The sequence below is a fragment of the Otolemur garnettii genome, unplaced genomic scaffold (assembly GCF_000181295.1).
Source record: "Otolemur garnettii isolate 467f Iridium unplaced genomic scaffold, OtoGar3 scaffold00089, whole genome shotgun sequence".
NCBI lineage: Eukaryota > Metazoa > Chordata > Mammalia > Primates > Galagidae > Otolemur > Otolemur garnettii.
This window is the reverse complement of record NW_003852484.1, coordinates 2,907,155-2,924,559: the sequence shown is the minus strand read 5'-3', so window position 1 is coordinate 2,924,559 and position 17,405 is coordinate 2,907,155. Positions and strand designations below refer to the sequence as shown.

At 36.1% G+C, this 17,405-nt stretch overlaps 1 protein-coding gene across 1 annotated transcript in view; it reads left to right on the top strand.

Moving 5' to 3' along the window:
• Positions 1-17,405, top strand: part of DIRC2 (disrupted in renal carcinoma 2) — a 90,073-nt gene that overhangs the window by 65,773 nt on the left and 6,895 nt on the right. The window contains exons 8-9 of the mRNA XM_023516295.1: positions 4,205-4,332; positions 16,751-16,933. Of these exons, the coding sequence (XP_023372063.1) occupies positions 4,205-4,332; positions 16,751-16,933 (311 nt within the window). The remainder of the gene's footprint in view (positions 1-4,204; positions 4,333-16,750; positions 16,934-17,405) is intronic.

The window sequence follows — 17,405 nt, the reverse complement described above, 5'->3', positions numbered from 1 at the left end:
AGACTCGCTTGAGCCCAGGAGTTGGAGGTTGCTGTAAGCGTGATGCCATGGCACTCTACCCAGGGGGACAGCTTGAGGCTCTGTCTCAAAAAAAAAAAAAGAAAAGAGTCATTTGTAAAAGCATCTCTAGAACTTTCCGTGAAAAGGTAATATCCTGATTAGTAGATGCTTATTTCTGGTCTTTTTTTTTTTTTTTTTTTTTTTGGCAGATGTTTCCCTATGGTTCTTCCGTTTGATGAAAAAATGTCTGTAAAGACTTCCAGTTTCATCAGACTCCCTTTGATCTTAACTTATTATGACAGCACATTTTTTTAGAATGAGTCAGAAGAAGGAAAAAAGGTCTCATCCATTCTAAAAAAAAGAAAAAGAATGAAAATGTCACTCTTTTAGGTATCTGCCTATCACACTACTCTTGATGTTCCAAAGAGAGAATATTCATTCACCTCTTATATCGTTTTACCCTGTCTAATAAAAAAAAAAAAAACTGGACAATCAGCTTTACCAGAAAGAGGAAAATCTAATGACATATTTGGAGAGATCAAAGAAGATATATAAATCACCTCAATATCTAAATATTTGATTGTAATTGACACGTGATAATATTATATCTAAACCTTATAGTTTGCGTAGTGTTCTGGGGTAATGAAAGAATAAATTGATACTGTAATTTCTAAATCACTTTATTTCAGATTTTTCTAAGTTAAGAAAATGTAAGAATACAATATAAAAGCTAAAGAAGTGGGATTGGGAAATAATATTTGTAAGAAATCACTGATACTTAAAAGTACATTGACCTGTCACATTTTGACAAGAATCATACCTAATTTTTCTAATTAAATCTCCAAGCCAGTCTCAATGAGTCATCATTGATCAATCCTATTCTGAGCACTAAAGAGGTCAGAGAGGGAACCATTATGTATCAAAAATGACAACTTACATACTTTATTTTCTTTCCATACCCCTTAATTTTAACTAGAGATAGATGGAACTGGAGGGGGCAATTAGAATGAGGACATTTCTACTTTTAATTTGCTTAAATGGAAGTTCTGAAAAAATCAGGACTCCTCTTACTCTGGGATCTGAAATCAATTTTAGTTGTCTCCATGGCCTATTATTTTCCATTATCGTTTTTGGGATTCCCTAGAATAGAATCTCTTTAAAGACATGAGTGCTTTGAGTGATTTTTTAAAATTATGTTATTAAAGGCCATTATTCAAGGTTATACTTTGATATCAGTCTTTTTTTTTTTATAGACAGAGTCTCACTTTGTCACCCTTGGTAGAGTGCTGTGGCATCACAGCTTAGGTGATTCTCTTATCTCAGCCTCCCGAGTAGCTAGGACTATAGGCACTCATCACAACGCCCAGCTATTTTTTGTTGCAGTTCAAACCCGACCAGGGCCAAGTTTGAACCCACCACCCTTGGTATATGGGCCACTGCCGTACTCACTGAGCCACAGGTGCCGCCCTTTTTTTTTTTGAGACAAAGTCTTACTTTGTCACCCTGGGTAGAGTACTGTGGCATCGTAGCTAACAGCAACCTCAAACTCTTGGGATCAAATGATCCTCTTGCCTCAACCTCCTAAGTAGCTGGGACTACGGGCACCCACCACAGCTATTTTTAGAGATGGGGGTCTCGCTCTGGCTCAGGCTGGTCTCGAACTCCTGATCTCAGGCAATCTATCTGCCTTGGTCTTCCAGAATGTTAGCCACTGCACCTGGCCCATATAAGTATGTTTGAAAGGACTGGGTCCCCCAGAATAGCAGGCTACAGTAGTCAGTTTATTCTTGTGTCTTGCAGTTCAATTCTGATTGTACCAGAAAGTTTTTTTCTCTCATACCCTGTCATCTTCCTACCTGACAAATAAGTATACTTAGCATACTCAAATGGAAATCACAAAAATGTTTGATAGGCGTGGAATTAAAACAAAGTTTTTGGGATTTTCTTGAGGAATGTTTCTGTCAACCTGTGGAACCTTTTTCAGAGTACGTAAGAATTTTCAATTTATGAAATATATTAGATATAAACAAACCTAAGTCAACTGGGCAAAAGTGCATTCATTTTTCTCACCAAAAGATGGCATCAGCTCTCACAGATACTCACATAGATCAGCTCTCATGTTAGTCTAAAAAATGCTTTCCCACATGACTAACCATGTCAGATAACGGCAAAATAGAAATATTGAAAGTGTTAAGAAAGACAGTTACATAATTATAGTAGAAATTAGAATCAGTTTTCAAATGTTTAAAGTGGAAAGAACATGATAAATGATAAACGTTATATTTGCGATGGGATCAATTTCTCTATAATAGGAGTAATTCTGAAGGACAGAATAAATTATTTATAGTCACAGCCTATACAATCAACAATTAATCTGCAGGTGAGAAAAAGCAGTTGGCAAATGGAAAAATTTTTTTGGCATAACTAAATGATAAGTATTTCTACCAGATACCTTTTAGTTTCATGTTGATTCAGAAAAAGGCAGAGATTTTGAGAACTAAAGATACTATAAAATTCCCAAGATTTCATAATAACATTCACTCTTTCTGATGCTATATTTTTGCTTCCAGGAAGCTTACAGTCTGGTAGGAAAAACAAAAAAATAAACAAGACAATTTCCAATAGATAAAAATGCTATGAAGTGGCTCGGCACCTGTAGCTCAGTGAGTAGAGTGCCAGCCACATATACGGAGGCCGGTGAGTTGGAGCCGAACAGTGACAACTGCAACCAAAAAATAGCTGGACATCGTGGCAGGTACCTGTGGTCCCAGCTGCAGAGGCTTGGGAGGCAGAGGCAAGAGAATCACTTAAGCCCAAGAGTTTGAGGTTGCTGTGAGCTGTGATGTCACAACACTCTACCAAAAGGGACATAGTGAGACCCTGTCTCAAAAAAAAATAATAAATAAATAAATGCTATGAAGAAAGAAAGCAAAGTGAAACCGTGAAGAGGAAAGCTTTCTCAGTGAGCTTGGAGGGCCTTGTTAAACCAAGACCTGAATGATCTGAGGCATAAGAGTGCAGTGTGAAGGTGGGAGTTGTTGTGCCAGCATTCCAGGCAGATGGAACAAGTACAGAAGCTACAGATTGCTGTGGGAAGCAACCTTAGCATGTATGAGAAACAGACACATGGCTGTCCAACTGGAGAATAGTAAGGAGAAGGGACAGCAATGGCAAGGACCAGATCATGTAGGATCTCAAAGGGTCTGGTGTACGCATTTGTATTTTTTCTGTAAATGAGTTTTGAATTTTGGAAGAGCCATCTTTGCAAGTGTATGTCCACAAATTAACCTGCCTTCTAAAACTGGGATAACAAGTGCTCATTATAGAATGTTTGGAAAGTATAGAAAAATGTAAGGAAAATAAAAGTGGCATTTAAAAACTCAGAGTCCATCCTACAAGTTATAGATCCTGATCAGAGATACCATTTTGTGTGTTTTGTAAGAGAAAAAATATATATCACAAAGCAACCTCATACTGGGAAATTTATTAAAAAACAAAACAAAAAACTAGCTTTAAAAAGAATACATGGGCTCGGCGCCTATGGCTCAACCAGCTAAGGCGCCAGCCACATACACTTAAGGTGGCGGGTTCGAATCCCCAGCCCGGACCCGCCAAACAACAATGGCGGCTGCAACCAAAAAATAGCCGGGCGTTGTGGCGGGCACCTGTGGTCCCAGCTACTTGGGAGGCAGAGGCAGGAGACTCACTTGAGCCCAGGAGTTGGAGGTTGCTGTGAGCTATAATGCCACGGCACTCTACCCAGGGGGACAGCTTGAGGCTCTGTCTCAAAAATAAATAAATAAATAAATAAAAATTTAAAAAAAAGAATACATGGAGGTAAGGTGGTGTGGCGGTTCACGCCTGTAATCCCAGCACTCTGGGAGGCTGAGGCAGGCGCATCACCTGAGCTCACAAGTTAGAGGCCAGCCTGAGCTAGAGGGAGACCACCTCTAAAAACAGCTGAGTATTGTGGCTGGCTCCTATTATCCCAGCTACTCGGGAGACTGAGGCAAGTTGAGCCTAGGAGTCTGAGGTTGCTGTGAGCTATGATGCCATGACACTCTATCAGGGGTGACAAAATGAGACTCTGCCTCAAAAAAAAGCATGGAAAATTCTTCAAGTAATTATTTAATGAATGTGTGTCATTGATTTAAATAGTATTTTTAAGTCCAGCTAGAATTAATCGAACATTGTTTCTCTTCAGGTTTGCAGATTTTATCCGGGGCATGCTGAAACTAATTCTTCTCCTCCTGTTTTCTGGGGCCACATTATCATCCACATGGTTCACCCTGAGCTGTCTGAACAGCATCACACACCTGCCCTTAACCACAGGTGAACAAAAGCTATTTTTTACTTCAAATAAATGTTTTTATGTAACAGAAGCATACATACACTGACAATAGGAATTTTTCTCGCTTTCTGTAATTGTTAAAATATACCCAAAGATTTTCCTTGTCCAGGCACGCAGCTATCATCTCATCTAACAAGCGTCCAAGAAATACTAAAAATATTTTAATTGGTATTTCGCTTGTGGAAAAGAAGTATACTCATTAGCCTAAGCACATAAAGCATGAGAAAACCTAAATTTTTAAAAATTCATATCGGATCATAATACCGAGATTTTTGTCTTGGCTATAGTCAACATGTCCTTGTAAACATTAAGGAAAATTAATTATGATATTTAAAGTACACTTCAGTAAAATTCTTTGAACCAGAAACTACAAGTTTATTTTATATTTAATTTTATTACATCATCAACACAAAGCAAAACTTACTAGGAATATCTATTGAAGGTATGTTATAGCCAGCTTACTTAGTTCTAGTTTATCTGAAATATTTATAGGTGCTATTGTTGTTTTTATTATTATTAATATCAATTCAGGGTCTGTGTGAGTTTTCTGTTACTGCTATAAGTTGTGCAAGTTTAGTAGCTTAAAACAACACAAATGTATAATCTTACATTTCTGTAGGTTAGAAGTTCAACAAAGGTCTCACTGAGCTAAAATCAGAATGTGAGCAGACTTTAGGGAGGAATCTGTTTCCTTACCTTTCCAACTTCTAGAGGCTACCCACATTCCTTGGCTTATGGCCTCATCCCATCCATCTTCAAACCCAGCAAGTGCTTTTCACACTACATTATCTGTGCCTTTCTTCTATATTTACGTCTCCCTCTGAATGCTCTCCTTTCTGCCTCATTCTTCTGTCATAATAATTTTAAAAAGATTCAATGGTAGGCAAAATAATGTCTTCCCTTCTCTAAAGATATGACAGGTTGTTCTGTAAACCAAGGGGAATTCTATTATTGCTTCTTTCTGCATGATAACAAAAGATTATCATGCAAATTTTAATTTATTTGCAAGTACTAGTCATTTTTTGTATTATGTGCCTAATAATGGGATTATTTGTGATAAAGATAGACTGTAGGACTGTTATAACAAGCATTTATATGAGTAAAAGTAAGAATTTGAAAGTAGCTCCGTGGGATCCTATTGCCCAGGGGCATGTATGTTCCCTGGGAATCCATAAGGAGGAGGATTCCTTTTGTCTATGTATGATTAAGGAATACTGTGGGCCCCCATTTCAATCTCTATAACAAGAGAACCAGCAGTTTATATAGTAGAGGCATCAAATCTTTCCACGACATCCATTTATGTAGGAGTTCCTACCACTTTTTTAGTGATAATAGGGCAATGGAAAAATGTTGAATGTGGCCTTATTTTCCCACAATGACCACTGCAAACTCCAAGTGCAGCACGAGGATGGCTATTCAACACCTGTGATAGATAATTACTTGAACCTCTAACTCGAAGGAGTTCCCAGTTTTGGCATTAGATTCTGTGGTATTCTGTTTAATGACATTGTATCTTTGCAGAGTTAGTTTTTTAGCAGTGCTATTATAAAAAGCAAGTACCACACAAAAATCAGTGTGGAACATGAAATGAGGGTAATAGTGTCCAATCTGATTCTAAGATTCAAGAAGTCATGCAGTGCTCGCAGATGCACACATCCCATTAGTAATTTTGGTTGCTTAAGAACGAATTAAAAATACATTTCTTTTAGTTTATAGGTACTATCTTTTAATAGTTACTAAATGGTTAGGACATATATATTTATCAAATTATTTGAATCTAACTACATGATTAACAGAATTGTTAGCTATTTCTTTTGGCTTTGGAGCACCATGAAAAAATTACTGAGACACTACACTAAGAGTGCTAAGAAAGGAGGAAGTTTGGAAACCTGTGTTCACACCTTCCAGCCAGAGAGAATCCCTCTCTTCTGTGTACACATTGCTTTGCCTGGAAAGCCAAGTTGTCCAGAGTAATAATTAGACATAGAGTAAAATACTGCACACTGTTTTACACACTAACATTCCTACACTGGGCTTTTGAGCAATTTTGACAAGTGTTCTGAGCCAGACTTTTTTTAAATTTTATCCTGGTATAATTTCATAATTTAGCAATTATACAACATTCTGGTAGAACAGTCTTAGTTTACAACTCTTCTTATTCATGGCATTACATTCAGATTTTTGCGTAATACTATATGTCAAGTAAGCATCTGTGAGATTCGACAAGTACATAGTCATGAGTTTATAATGAACAGATTTTTTCCCCTTGAATTGTATGTATTTTCTATTTAACTTGATAAAATTAACAGTTTTATCTCTGGGTGACAGTTTCTATATTTCTCTTTTTTTCTTTCTTTTTTTTTTTTTTTTAAGACAGAATCTGTGTCACCCTGGGTAGAGGTAGAGTGCCATGGAGGTCACAGCTCACAGCAACTTCCAACTCCTGGGCTCAAGCGATTCTCTTGCCTCAGCCTCTCAAGTAACTGGGACTACAGGCACCTGCCACAACACCTGGCTATTTTTTTGTTGCAGTTTGGCTGGGGTGGGTTCAGTTCAAACTATGGGCCCCCATTTGGATCTCTAAAAGAAAGATCAGTATATGGGGCCGGCGCCCTACTCACCCTCAGTATATGGGGCTGGCGCCCTACTCACTGAGCCACAGGCACCACCCGTCCACTTTCCCCTAAATTTAAAAGTAAAACATGCTCATTATATAAATCGAGATAATAAAGGGGATTAAAAATTAAATTTACTCCTAATGCTGTCACCCAGAGGAAAGTATATTTGAAAATAATACATCTTTCTTCTTAAAAGAAAATTGATATGATTGACCCTGGTCAAGACCACGTTTTCTCAGTCTGTTGTTGAAAATAATTACGTTGGACAGAAAGGAAAGCAGAATCTAGATTAAACCAAGGCCAGAATTGAAAGGTTAAGCTTGATGTAACCATTTTAACAACCACTGAATTTATAAGTTCTGTCTTTTCCAATTGCAAGTCAGTTTTTGAATATCACTTAGCTATTCCTGAAAGGTACATTTTTGATCTATAAATACACTGGATGTTAAGAACCAGATTTGCTCTCATTTCTTCTCTGAATTATTGTAGCTTTTTTTTTCCTAATATAACGTAATAGTTACTTGAGTATGTCTTATCTTCTCTACCAGTCTGAAAATCTGGAGCAAGGACTTGTCCTTTATAAATTCTGTTCCTGCCCTGCTACCTCGCATGGGTTCTGAGGAACGAACGAATGAATGAATGAAGCATATGTTATCTCCATTTAAGTATCAGTAGAGATGACATATGGCCAGTGACTGAGGCAAAAATCTCGATCAGTGGAGATTTATTAAGACAAATAGGGGACTTGCCTAGGAAAAACAACAACCACAGGCAGACCTGCAACTATTTTTCCCAAGGGGAAATTGGAACTTTCAGCAGTTAAAGTCATATAGAGGTTGGGCGCGATGGTTTATGCCTGTATCCTGGCACTCTGGGAAGCTGAGGCATGAGGATCACTTGAGCTCAGGAGTTTGAGACCAGCCTAAGCAAGAGCAAGACCCCATCTCTACAAAAAATAGGAAAATTAGCCAGGCATGATGGAGTACACCTGTGGTCCCACCTATTTAGGAAGCTGAAGCAGGAGAATCCTTTGAGCCCAAGGTTGTAGTAAGCTATGCACTCTGGACTGGGCAACATAGTGAGACCTTTTCTCAAAAAAGAAATTTGGGGTTTTTTTTTTAAGTAAGGCAAAACGGGAGCAGGGAGGTTGATGAGGCAAATGGTTACATTCTTGTGAGGCCCAGGAAATCTACATTTTATGTAAAACTAGGGGAATATTAGATAAAAGAAGTGAAGGCAGCATCAATTATATAGATGGGTATAGTGGAAGAATGTCTTATTCTGTGTCTCGAGTTCTGTTATCTGTAAAGATAAACTTGTTTAAGTGCTAGACATCAGTTACAATTTTCATATCCTTATTTATGGGGGAGTAGCAAGGAATTTTCTTAATGAATGATCCGTGGGGCCAGTTCTTCACGGGTGCCTGAGGCCTTTACCTTTTCTTTTGCATAAAGAGTTGGGGGGAGTGGCACTGAGATTTTGGTTTTCTTTTTATATCTTCGTGTTCTTCAGAATCTTTCCAGAAAAGCATTGTAGAAAACAGGAGTTTGTGGTCATCTTTATTTTTTGCAGTTTTTGGCAGGGGCTGGGTTTGTACCCCTCACCTCTAGCATGTGGGGTCGGTGCCCCACTCTTCTGACCCACAGGTGCCGCCTGTGGTCATCTTTATTCCTGAGCATTAGCTGGAAGAAAGCGAAAGGACACGTGTTAAATGGAACCTGGAGAATTTGAATAAATTTCTCACAGGTACTCCTATTGCCTCTGTAAAAGTCTAACCTAATTCCTTTTAAATAAAACAGATTTCATGAATGAGAACTTACTGCAAAATCTAATTATAGGCCAATATAGACCTTTAAGCTGGTATTTAGAGTCAGTAATGGCAAATTTCTTTTTGACTAGTCATTCCTATTTTAATCAGGAAAATTATCTAGTCTTTTTCCTCTTTGCCAGCGAAGTTGGTATTTCTATTATGGCTTTTTATATACATCAATAGAATCTACATGAAAAGCGTTTGAAAAATATATGCATTAATTATATCTGTTGACATAATAAATTAAAAGCTAGTTAATTTTGTTTAATCCACATGTTATAAATACTACTGCTGTCTCATTAAAACCTATTGCAATCTTTAGTCCACTGACTTAATATTATTGCCATCATTAATTCCAGTCCAAAAAGACATTAATTTTGGACATTTTTGGATATCAATTCTGTCCAAAAAGCATGCTATTTTGGCATACATTATTGCACCCTCTTGTAAGCTTATCAGCAATCTGCCTTTTATTTTTCTTTAGGGAAACTTGGTTGTTAAAATTGAATTTTGTCTTTATTAATTGAAGCACTTTAGAATAGGGCAAATAAATAAGCTCAAACTACATAACTTAAGTTTCAAAATCTTAAAGGTTATGCTATAAACAAAATTATAAAAACACATTATTCACCTTATCTGAGAAGTAGATGTCTGGCAGCCCTATTAGCCACAACTCACCCAGTCATTTTTTACTGAACAGATGAATGCTTTGAAAATGGCATTTTGAAAAATGTTAGCACTTTGGTGTTGAGTTTGCTGAAATAATGTAATTTGACTGTTTGACAGAAGTTGCCTTAGGAGAGATTATTCATCTAATTTTATCTAAAGTTACTAGAGTGCCTGATGGTGATATCAGAAATAAGTACTAGGTGGGGGGTAGGGAAGGATGACTAGATAGAAGCTCCTTGGGAGTGATTGCTGACCACAAGGTGACTTCACGTATTTCATGGAGACATACTCAGTTGCGTTGAAAGACATGTAACATGTATAGGCTAGAGAGTAATCGTCTTGTTTTCTTTGTATGTATTCTCCCTGTATTATGATAATGATGCACCATTTTAATAGCATGCAGGAAATAAAAACATGCACTTACCCAAAAATGAGAGGGGTGAAAGAATTAAGAACAGAATGATGAGTATTATTAAAAATGTACACATTACTTTTAAAATTAGGGATTTCAGTCGTTAAGGAAAGAAGGCTAAGGGATGACATAACTACTCTCTTCAATTTTATGGACTAAAAGTGACAGCTACTCACATTTATGACTGCTCAAGAAAGGAAAGTAGAGGCCAGGCACAGTGGATCATACGTAGAATCCCACACTTATGGTAGGACAAGGTGGAAGGATTGCTAGATGCCACACGTCTCAATATAGTGAGACCCCCTTCTCTAAAAACAAAGAAAAACAATAATAATAATTAACCAGGTGTGGTGGGGTGTGCCTGTAGTCCCAGGCTGAGGCAGGAAGATTGTTTGAGCCCAGGAATAAGAGGCTGCAGTGAGCTATGAGCATGCCGCTGCACTCCAGCCCCAGTGACAGAGCAAGACCTCGTCTTTTGGGGGGGGGGGAATGGAAATAAAAAGTGGAATATGGATTAAAAGAAGAGAATGGATTTGTGAAAAACCACATTGTAACAACATGGAATGTTCATAGGGACTATTGAGGAAGATCATGTAATATTTATCCTTGGATATTTTTAAGAAGAGAAATAAGTCTTCAAGCAGAATCCATGTTTCTTGTAGTGAAGGGCTTGACCAGGTGATCAGTCAGTGTCCCATGATTTAATAGGCATCTTCAGAATCATCATTAATTCTTTGAGAGTTTGAAAGCTCCTGCTAAACCTATATTTATGGTACTCTGATTTCACAGCCAGTCTCTTCTCTAGACTCGCTGTTTCAAAGGATTATTAGTTGTGTCACTTTTGCAGGATAATTACAATGCCTTCCAGCCATAAGGGACTGTCAACCTTTAAAGTATGCCAACAAAGAGGCTAACCAAGGGACACATGCAAATTAATAACATGCAGAAAGAAAAATCATAGCCATTAATGACTATTGCAGCAAAAGGTGCTCCAGCCTCTTTTGGAACTAGTTTCATATACTGCAAATTTTAATTATCAGTAGATTATGAAGGGCACAGTAATCACTTTTTAGGAAGAACATGTGATCCTGAGAAAAGAGGCACAGCTCAGTGCTATAGAAATGTGTGTGTTTGTGTATTTTACATTCTCGACATGCTTAAAACCTATGGAAAAAACTGTATAGTTAGCAAACATTGTGAATGTTTTTCTTAAACATGTGTCTTTATTTCCAAAAGGAGCATTTTCAGCTAAAATACCACTATATTTAATAAAGGTCTAATCTAATAATTTCTACTTAACATTCCTAACTTTATCATGAAATAAAAGTTTAATCAGTATATACAATAATGAAAGTTTATCCAGTAAAATATATTAATGTTATAAATCTACACTTTAGGGAAATTTCTTGATTCTACTTAAGATAATTTGTAATAAAAATCTATAATGTTATTTTATAATGTTTCTTGTTTCTTAATAAAAACTGTAAAAAAAATCTTCTATTTTTCTTATCTACCTAGAAGAACCCATAAGATTTTTGTTTTTAATATCCTGGTTAAGGTCTCCTACCTACATATATTTAAATTTGTTATTGATCTACTTAAATTAACTTTAGTCATCATCTGATACAGTGATAACTTTAGTTAGCATTCAGTATATGTATATGGATCTTTTCTATAACATCCCACATACATGTTCATCTGACCACACCTTGAATGTCTCCCACAAGAGGAAGACATTACCTGTTTTGTTGCTGGTTAGGTCTGGGTCCTGGAAGATTCTTCTTACATTGAGCTGTAGCTGATTTGGAGCAACAAAGCTTACAGAGAGCAAATCAACTCCATCTCATTCATTGACGGCCCTCAGAACATTTGAAGACCTTAACCTTTAATCTAAACACCCCCTAATTCTTACAGTCATTCTGGCCTTAACCTTTAATCTAAACACCCCCTAATTCTTACAGTCATTTCCTATCGGACATGGATTCCATTCCACTCACAAACCTGATCACTCTCTTCCAAGCCTACTTTAGCTTGCCAAGGTGCTCTTGGCACACTTTTCCTGCTGCACTCAGCCCTAAGACTGGGAGGTTATTACTTCTCATGGTTAAACATAGCTTTTCTTGAGAGAGTGTAGAGTATAATTATCAACACTGTGCCTATGAATGGCTGCTGAGCCAATAGGTGTCTGTCATAGTGCTTTAGTAGGAGTGATTTGAGGGTAGAGCGTGTTCTATTTACTGCTTACGAAAGATAGGCATCTGATAAATGTTTTTTGAAGAAAAGCTTAAGCTAAGTTTTCTCTTATAGTACTTAAGGTGTAATTTTGGACCAACTTTATATTTATCATGATTAAATTCATCTTTTTCTTTGTAACCTTTTGATGCTCTCTGTTTTTTATTCTGTCATCTGTTTTATGTGCAATTACTTCCAGCTTTTGTGCTGAATACAGATTGGGAAAGCATGCCTTTTGTGTCAATATTGTTGAATTAAAAAATACTAAGCTTTCTTATTTTTTTTTCAGCCTGACATGGTGGATTGGTAGAAAACATACTAGCATCTGCAGGCCTTAATTATATTGTTATTAGCACTGCTGATTTACATTGTTTCAAAATAAGTTGTTTTAAACTTTGAGAACCTAAATCACTTCACCTGTAAAATACTTCCTTTGCCTGCCACAAAGAGTTGATAGGATGATCAAATATGATAAGATATAAAAGCAGTTTTTTTAATTGTATAAATCCAAGATTGTGAAGTTGCTGTTGTTACTGATGATATCTTGAAAATCTCGATATATATCGAGTGGGATAGTTCTTATTCTGATCTGCAGTTTTGTGATTTGTTTTATTACTACTGATCATCTAAAGTTTGAGTGTTTTAGTTAATAAATGTATTTATACATTTCGTTTCCCTAAAGTTTAGTGATTTGGTTTGTCAGGGAACAAGGGTGGGGAGGAATACTTTCTGGGTTATAATTCAATTCATGTACTTGAAATACATACATTTTGTGCTACACAGGGCTTTGTTTTTTGCAATTTAAATTGTAGGCCTATGAAATTATATTAGCGTCTTTGAAAAAATCTGCATCAGCACTTCAGTTGTGTGTATTCTGCTCAATTACCTTGACTTTTTAATTGAAAGGTGGTTGATTATAATTTTAGTGTCAGTATTATAGAAAGTCATGGAAATATTTAATGATCATGTAGTTTGAACCCTCTCTGACAAGCAGGAAATTATCTTGTCTGCCTGACTTTTAATAGATGACATTCACCCACTGGATGTATCCGACTCTAAGCTGAAAACTCAAATGGAAGTCAAATTCAGGCTCGTAATAATCAGCCTCTTCTTTATGCATGTCCCAGAATGCTGTGGAATATATTGAATCAGTCCTGACACAGCTACCTTTTCCCCATTCTGATTATGAAGTTCTTAATTTAACCCCTTCCTGTGTAAATTATTTTGATGTTTTAGTTTCTGCAATAAAAAGTGATTTAAACATATCCATCCAGTGGGGGTGGGGGGGAAACCCTTTTGGTTATCACTTCTATAGTGCTTATAGTAATACTAGAAGCAAACACTGAGATTGAGGCAACTGAATGAAAATACTTAATCTTTCATTACTACATATAGTTGCCTATTTATCGTGCATATAGCAGGGATTCTAATAAATGAGTTGGGAGTATTTATGTCAAAGTCTTGTACCAAGGCTGAGATTATAATAGGTTCTGGATGTAGATAGCAACTCCTTGGATCAGCTCGCTAAATCACTAAGCTGCCAAATTCGTGGAGTGGTATCAGCTATCAGTTCATCAGTTTGCAGTGAAATTTGTCTATTCATTCTGTTAAATAGGTAAGATATACACGTAGTAAAAAATCCAAATTCAAATGATAGAAAAAGAGTATGTGCCTCGGCGCCTGTGGCTCAAGCGGCTAAGGCGCCAGCCACATACACATAAGGTGGCAAGTTCAAATCCAGCCTGAGCCGCCAAACAACAATGACGGCTGCAACCAAAAAATAGCCGGGCATTGTGGCAGACACCTGTGGTCCCAGCTACCTGGGGGGCTGAGGCAAGAGATTCGCTTGAGCCCAGGAGTTGGAGGTTGCTGTGAGCTGTGATGCCAGAGCACTCTACCCAGGGTGACAGCTTGAGGCTCTGTCTCAAAAAAAAAAAAAAGAGTATGCAGTGAAAAGTTTCTAATCTCCCGTGGTCCCCAATTTCCCTCTCTACAAGCAAGCCAGATTGCCAGTCTCTTCTATATTTTCCCAGAGAATTATGTACCCTTAAAAACAGATAATGTATATCTTTTTTTTTACTATAATACATTTTTCAGGACTGTTCTTTTTCATTTATGTATCTCAGATGTCATTAATACTAGTACATAGTCACCTTATTTTTAATGGTTGTATACCATGCCTTTGTTTGGATGTTTTATAAATTTTCACCCAATCCCTATAGGTGGACATTTAGCTTGTTTTTAATCTTTTCATACTATAGTTTTTCAGTGAATGTTCCCTATATACCCACAGAACTATGGTATAAATTCCTAGAAGTGGAATTGCCAGGTCAAAGAAGAATTACCTTATTTTGATAGACACTTCCACATTACTCAACAGAAGATGAACTATTTATAGTTCCATCAACAATATTTAACCACAGCAGAAATTTTATCCTTCCAGTGACAGTTACACCTGTTCTTCCAAGTTTCTCCCAGAATTTAGATACCTAGGAAACCAAAATCTAGAGATTCTTTAAGTGTATGAAATGATGACTGAGGGAATTTCATGGTCTTGAGCAGTTTTCAGATAGGCTCCCCCTGCTTTATTAGACTGGACTTCTCTGACACATCCCACATGTCTCTACCATGTGTAATAAAAATTAGTCAAATCACATCTCTCTTTTCAAGACTTCATACTGAGAGTTCCTGTTCAGTATGTCCTAATCATTATATTTCTTTTTCTGCATACAGTTATTCCATTATGTACAGGTTATGGTTATTTTTTAATTATTATGTTTTAATTTGCTGATTACAAATTACATGTAGGATTGTATTTCCTTCAGAAATAAAAATATAGTGAGGATTATTTCTAGACAGATTTCCTAAAGACAGCTAATTCCATCAATAGCTTGTGAGTCTTTATTCATAAAAAACACTTGCTGGTCCTTAAGAGCTTGATCTTTCCTGTCATTTATGTTAGTATTTTCTCGTTTTAAACTTCCAGGCTCATCTGTGTTTGGGTCAATATTAATACTCTCTATTTTGATTACCACTGACTGATGAGTAAATTATTATAAAGTGTTTTGGAAATACAGTCTCTATATAAGCTACCAGTGTGCTCCATCTCTAAACTTCCTAATGTACCACTAATGAGTTGTGTGTAAGTAGAGAATGTTGATTGGTTTATGTGATCTGTATCTAGCAAGTATATCATGAGCATGAGATGTTAGGTTGTGTTTTGTTTAAGAATCTCTTGAAAATTATGTCATGTTTTAAGTGGTATTTATTGTACCAGATGTTTCCCATGTAATTGTGTGAATAATTTGGTTCGTGCCTTAGCCAGCAGTGTGTTCTTTATTCACTAAGTAATTCTTTTTGCTCTTTATTTTCATTATCTATCTTCTATTCAAAGAAAAGTCAAAGTAATTACCAGCTGTTGCATTATTAGAATATAATAAATATTTTATCATCCCAAAAGGCTAGAATAATTGGAAGGAGAAGCAGGAGAAGAGGTTAATTAGAGAAATCTTATTAGGAATCAGTGGATACTATTATTGTTTTACCCCTTCACCAATGTCACAGACTGTTAATCATGCAGTCGGTTATGGTAAATTCAGGTAATTTGATATGTTTTATGAATGCATGAATAATACGTAATAGATTTGGAATAACTCTTAACATTCCACAGTTCTTATGCAGAAATTTTCTTAAATGTTTTGTTTGAAAATACTTGTAACCTTAAACTTAGAATAAATTTTACTCATTATCAGTGGATATACTTCTTAGGTTGTAAGGACTTGTTTTAGGTTTCTAAATAAGATATTTTTTCCTCATTGCTTCTGTTTTCATTCTCAAAATTATTGAAGGTTTTTAGGCAGACAGTAGCCACAATGATAAAATTATTTGGAGAGGGATTTATTTCCTTAAACATTCTTATAAGATTAACATCTTTATTCAGCGGATTTTGGTACAGAATAGTGTTAATAGGCCTTTTATAGGCTAGTCTGGGATCATAACCACTATTTTATGCATTTCTGGGTGAAATTTTTTGTGTTCAAAAAAATGTTACTTCTTTCTTAAACAAAAAACACTATTGACACAAAACTTATAACTCATTCCAAAATTGAGGACTTATTTTATTGTTAAGTATTTCTCCAGGAATTACATACTGAATAATGTTCATTTTGTGCTTGAAAGCAATTATTAATCAATCTCTTTAAAGATGTAATTTTTAGTAACATTTAATGTTTAATTTATTTTTAGGTTTTAATTCTCTTTAAAATTATAGAATACGTTAGATTTCAAATTAAGTTACTATGTTGCACTTATCTTTCTATTTGCCAGGAGCGTGACCAAATAGGGGAAGAGTCTTTTTAATGATGTTATAGTGATAAATTGTTTTTGTCCTTTGGAATAATCCATCAGAAAGGAAAATTGAGTAAACTAGTAATCATCCAGCAAAAAAAAAAAAAACAAAAAACTTTTTCTATGTACTCCAGAAAACCTGGGCAAAGAGCTGACAGATATGCATCGCTTTGTCAAACTTTTATCAACTACTGTTGAAACTCGAGATGAAATTCCAGAGTCAATACTTACAAAAGAGAACACCCAGGAAATCTATCTGGTATGACTCCATGCTGCTTCAGTGAAACTAAATGTTTATGTTTTTATTTTAGTGACATTGTATGCCTCCTGCATTCTCCTGGGAGTGTTCTTAAATAGCAGCATACCTATATTTTTTGAGCTTTTTGTGGAAACTGTCTACCCTGTTCCAGAAGGAATTACTTGTGGAGTTGTCACTTTTTTAAGTAATATATTCATGGGAGTACTTTTATTTTTTCTCACGTTTTATCATACAGGTAAGAAATTTGTTTATTCGTTTTATTTACTATCTAAATGTGTTATAAGTTTGTGGCACTGATGTATAGGAAATTTATATGGAGAATTCATACTAAGGTATGTATGTTACTTTATGCGTGCTTTCACTGCCAATAAAGGAAGATATCCTCAACTGTTTTTCTTGAAATGCATTGTAGCCCTAGTGTACCCTTACCCCAGACCCTAAAATTTCTGAATTAACTAACCTAGGCTGCAGCCCAGCTCATACAGTGATTATAATATGTAGATTCTCACTGGTCTACTGCTTTTTAAAAACTACTTAGTATCTACTATCTTAATACAGAGTGTGAGTTAAGGTCAGGTTAAATATGGAGTTTAAAGCCTGAGTGATGAATAAGAGGAAGTCACTCAGTGTAAGAAATACTTTAAAATGTGGCCCTCCAAGAAGCCAAATTGTTAATAAGAATCTTTCTGACAGGCTTGTAATTGAAA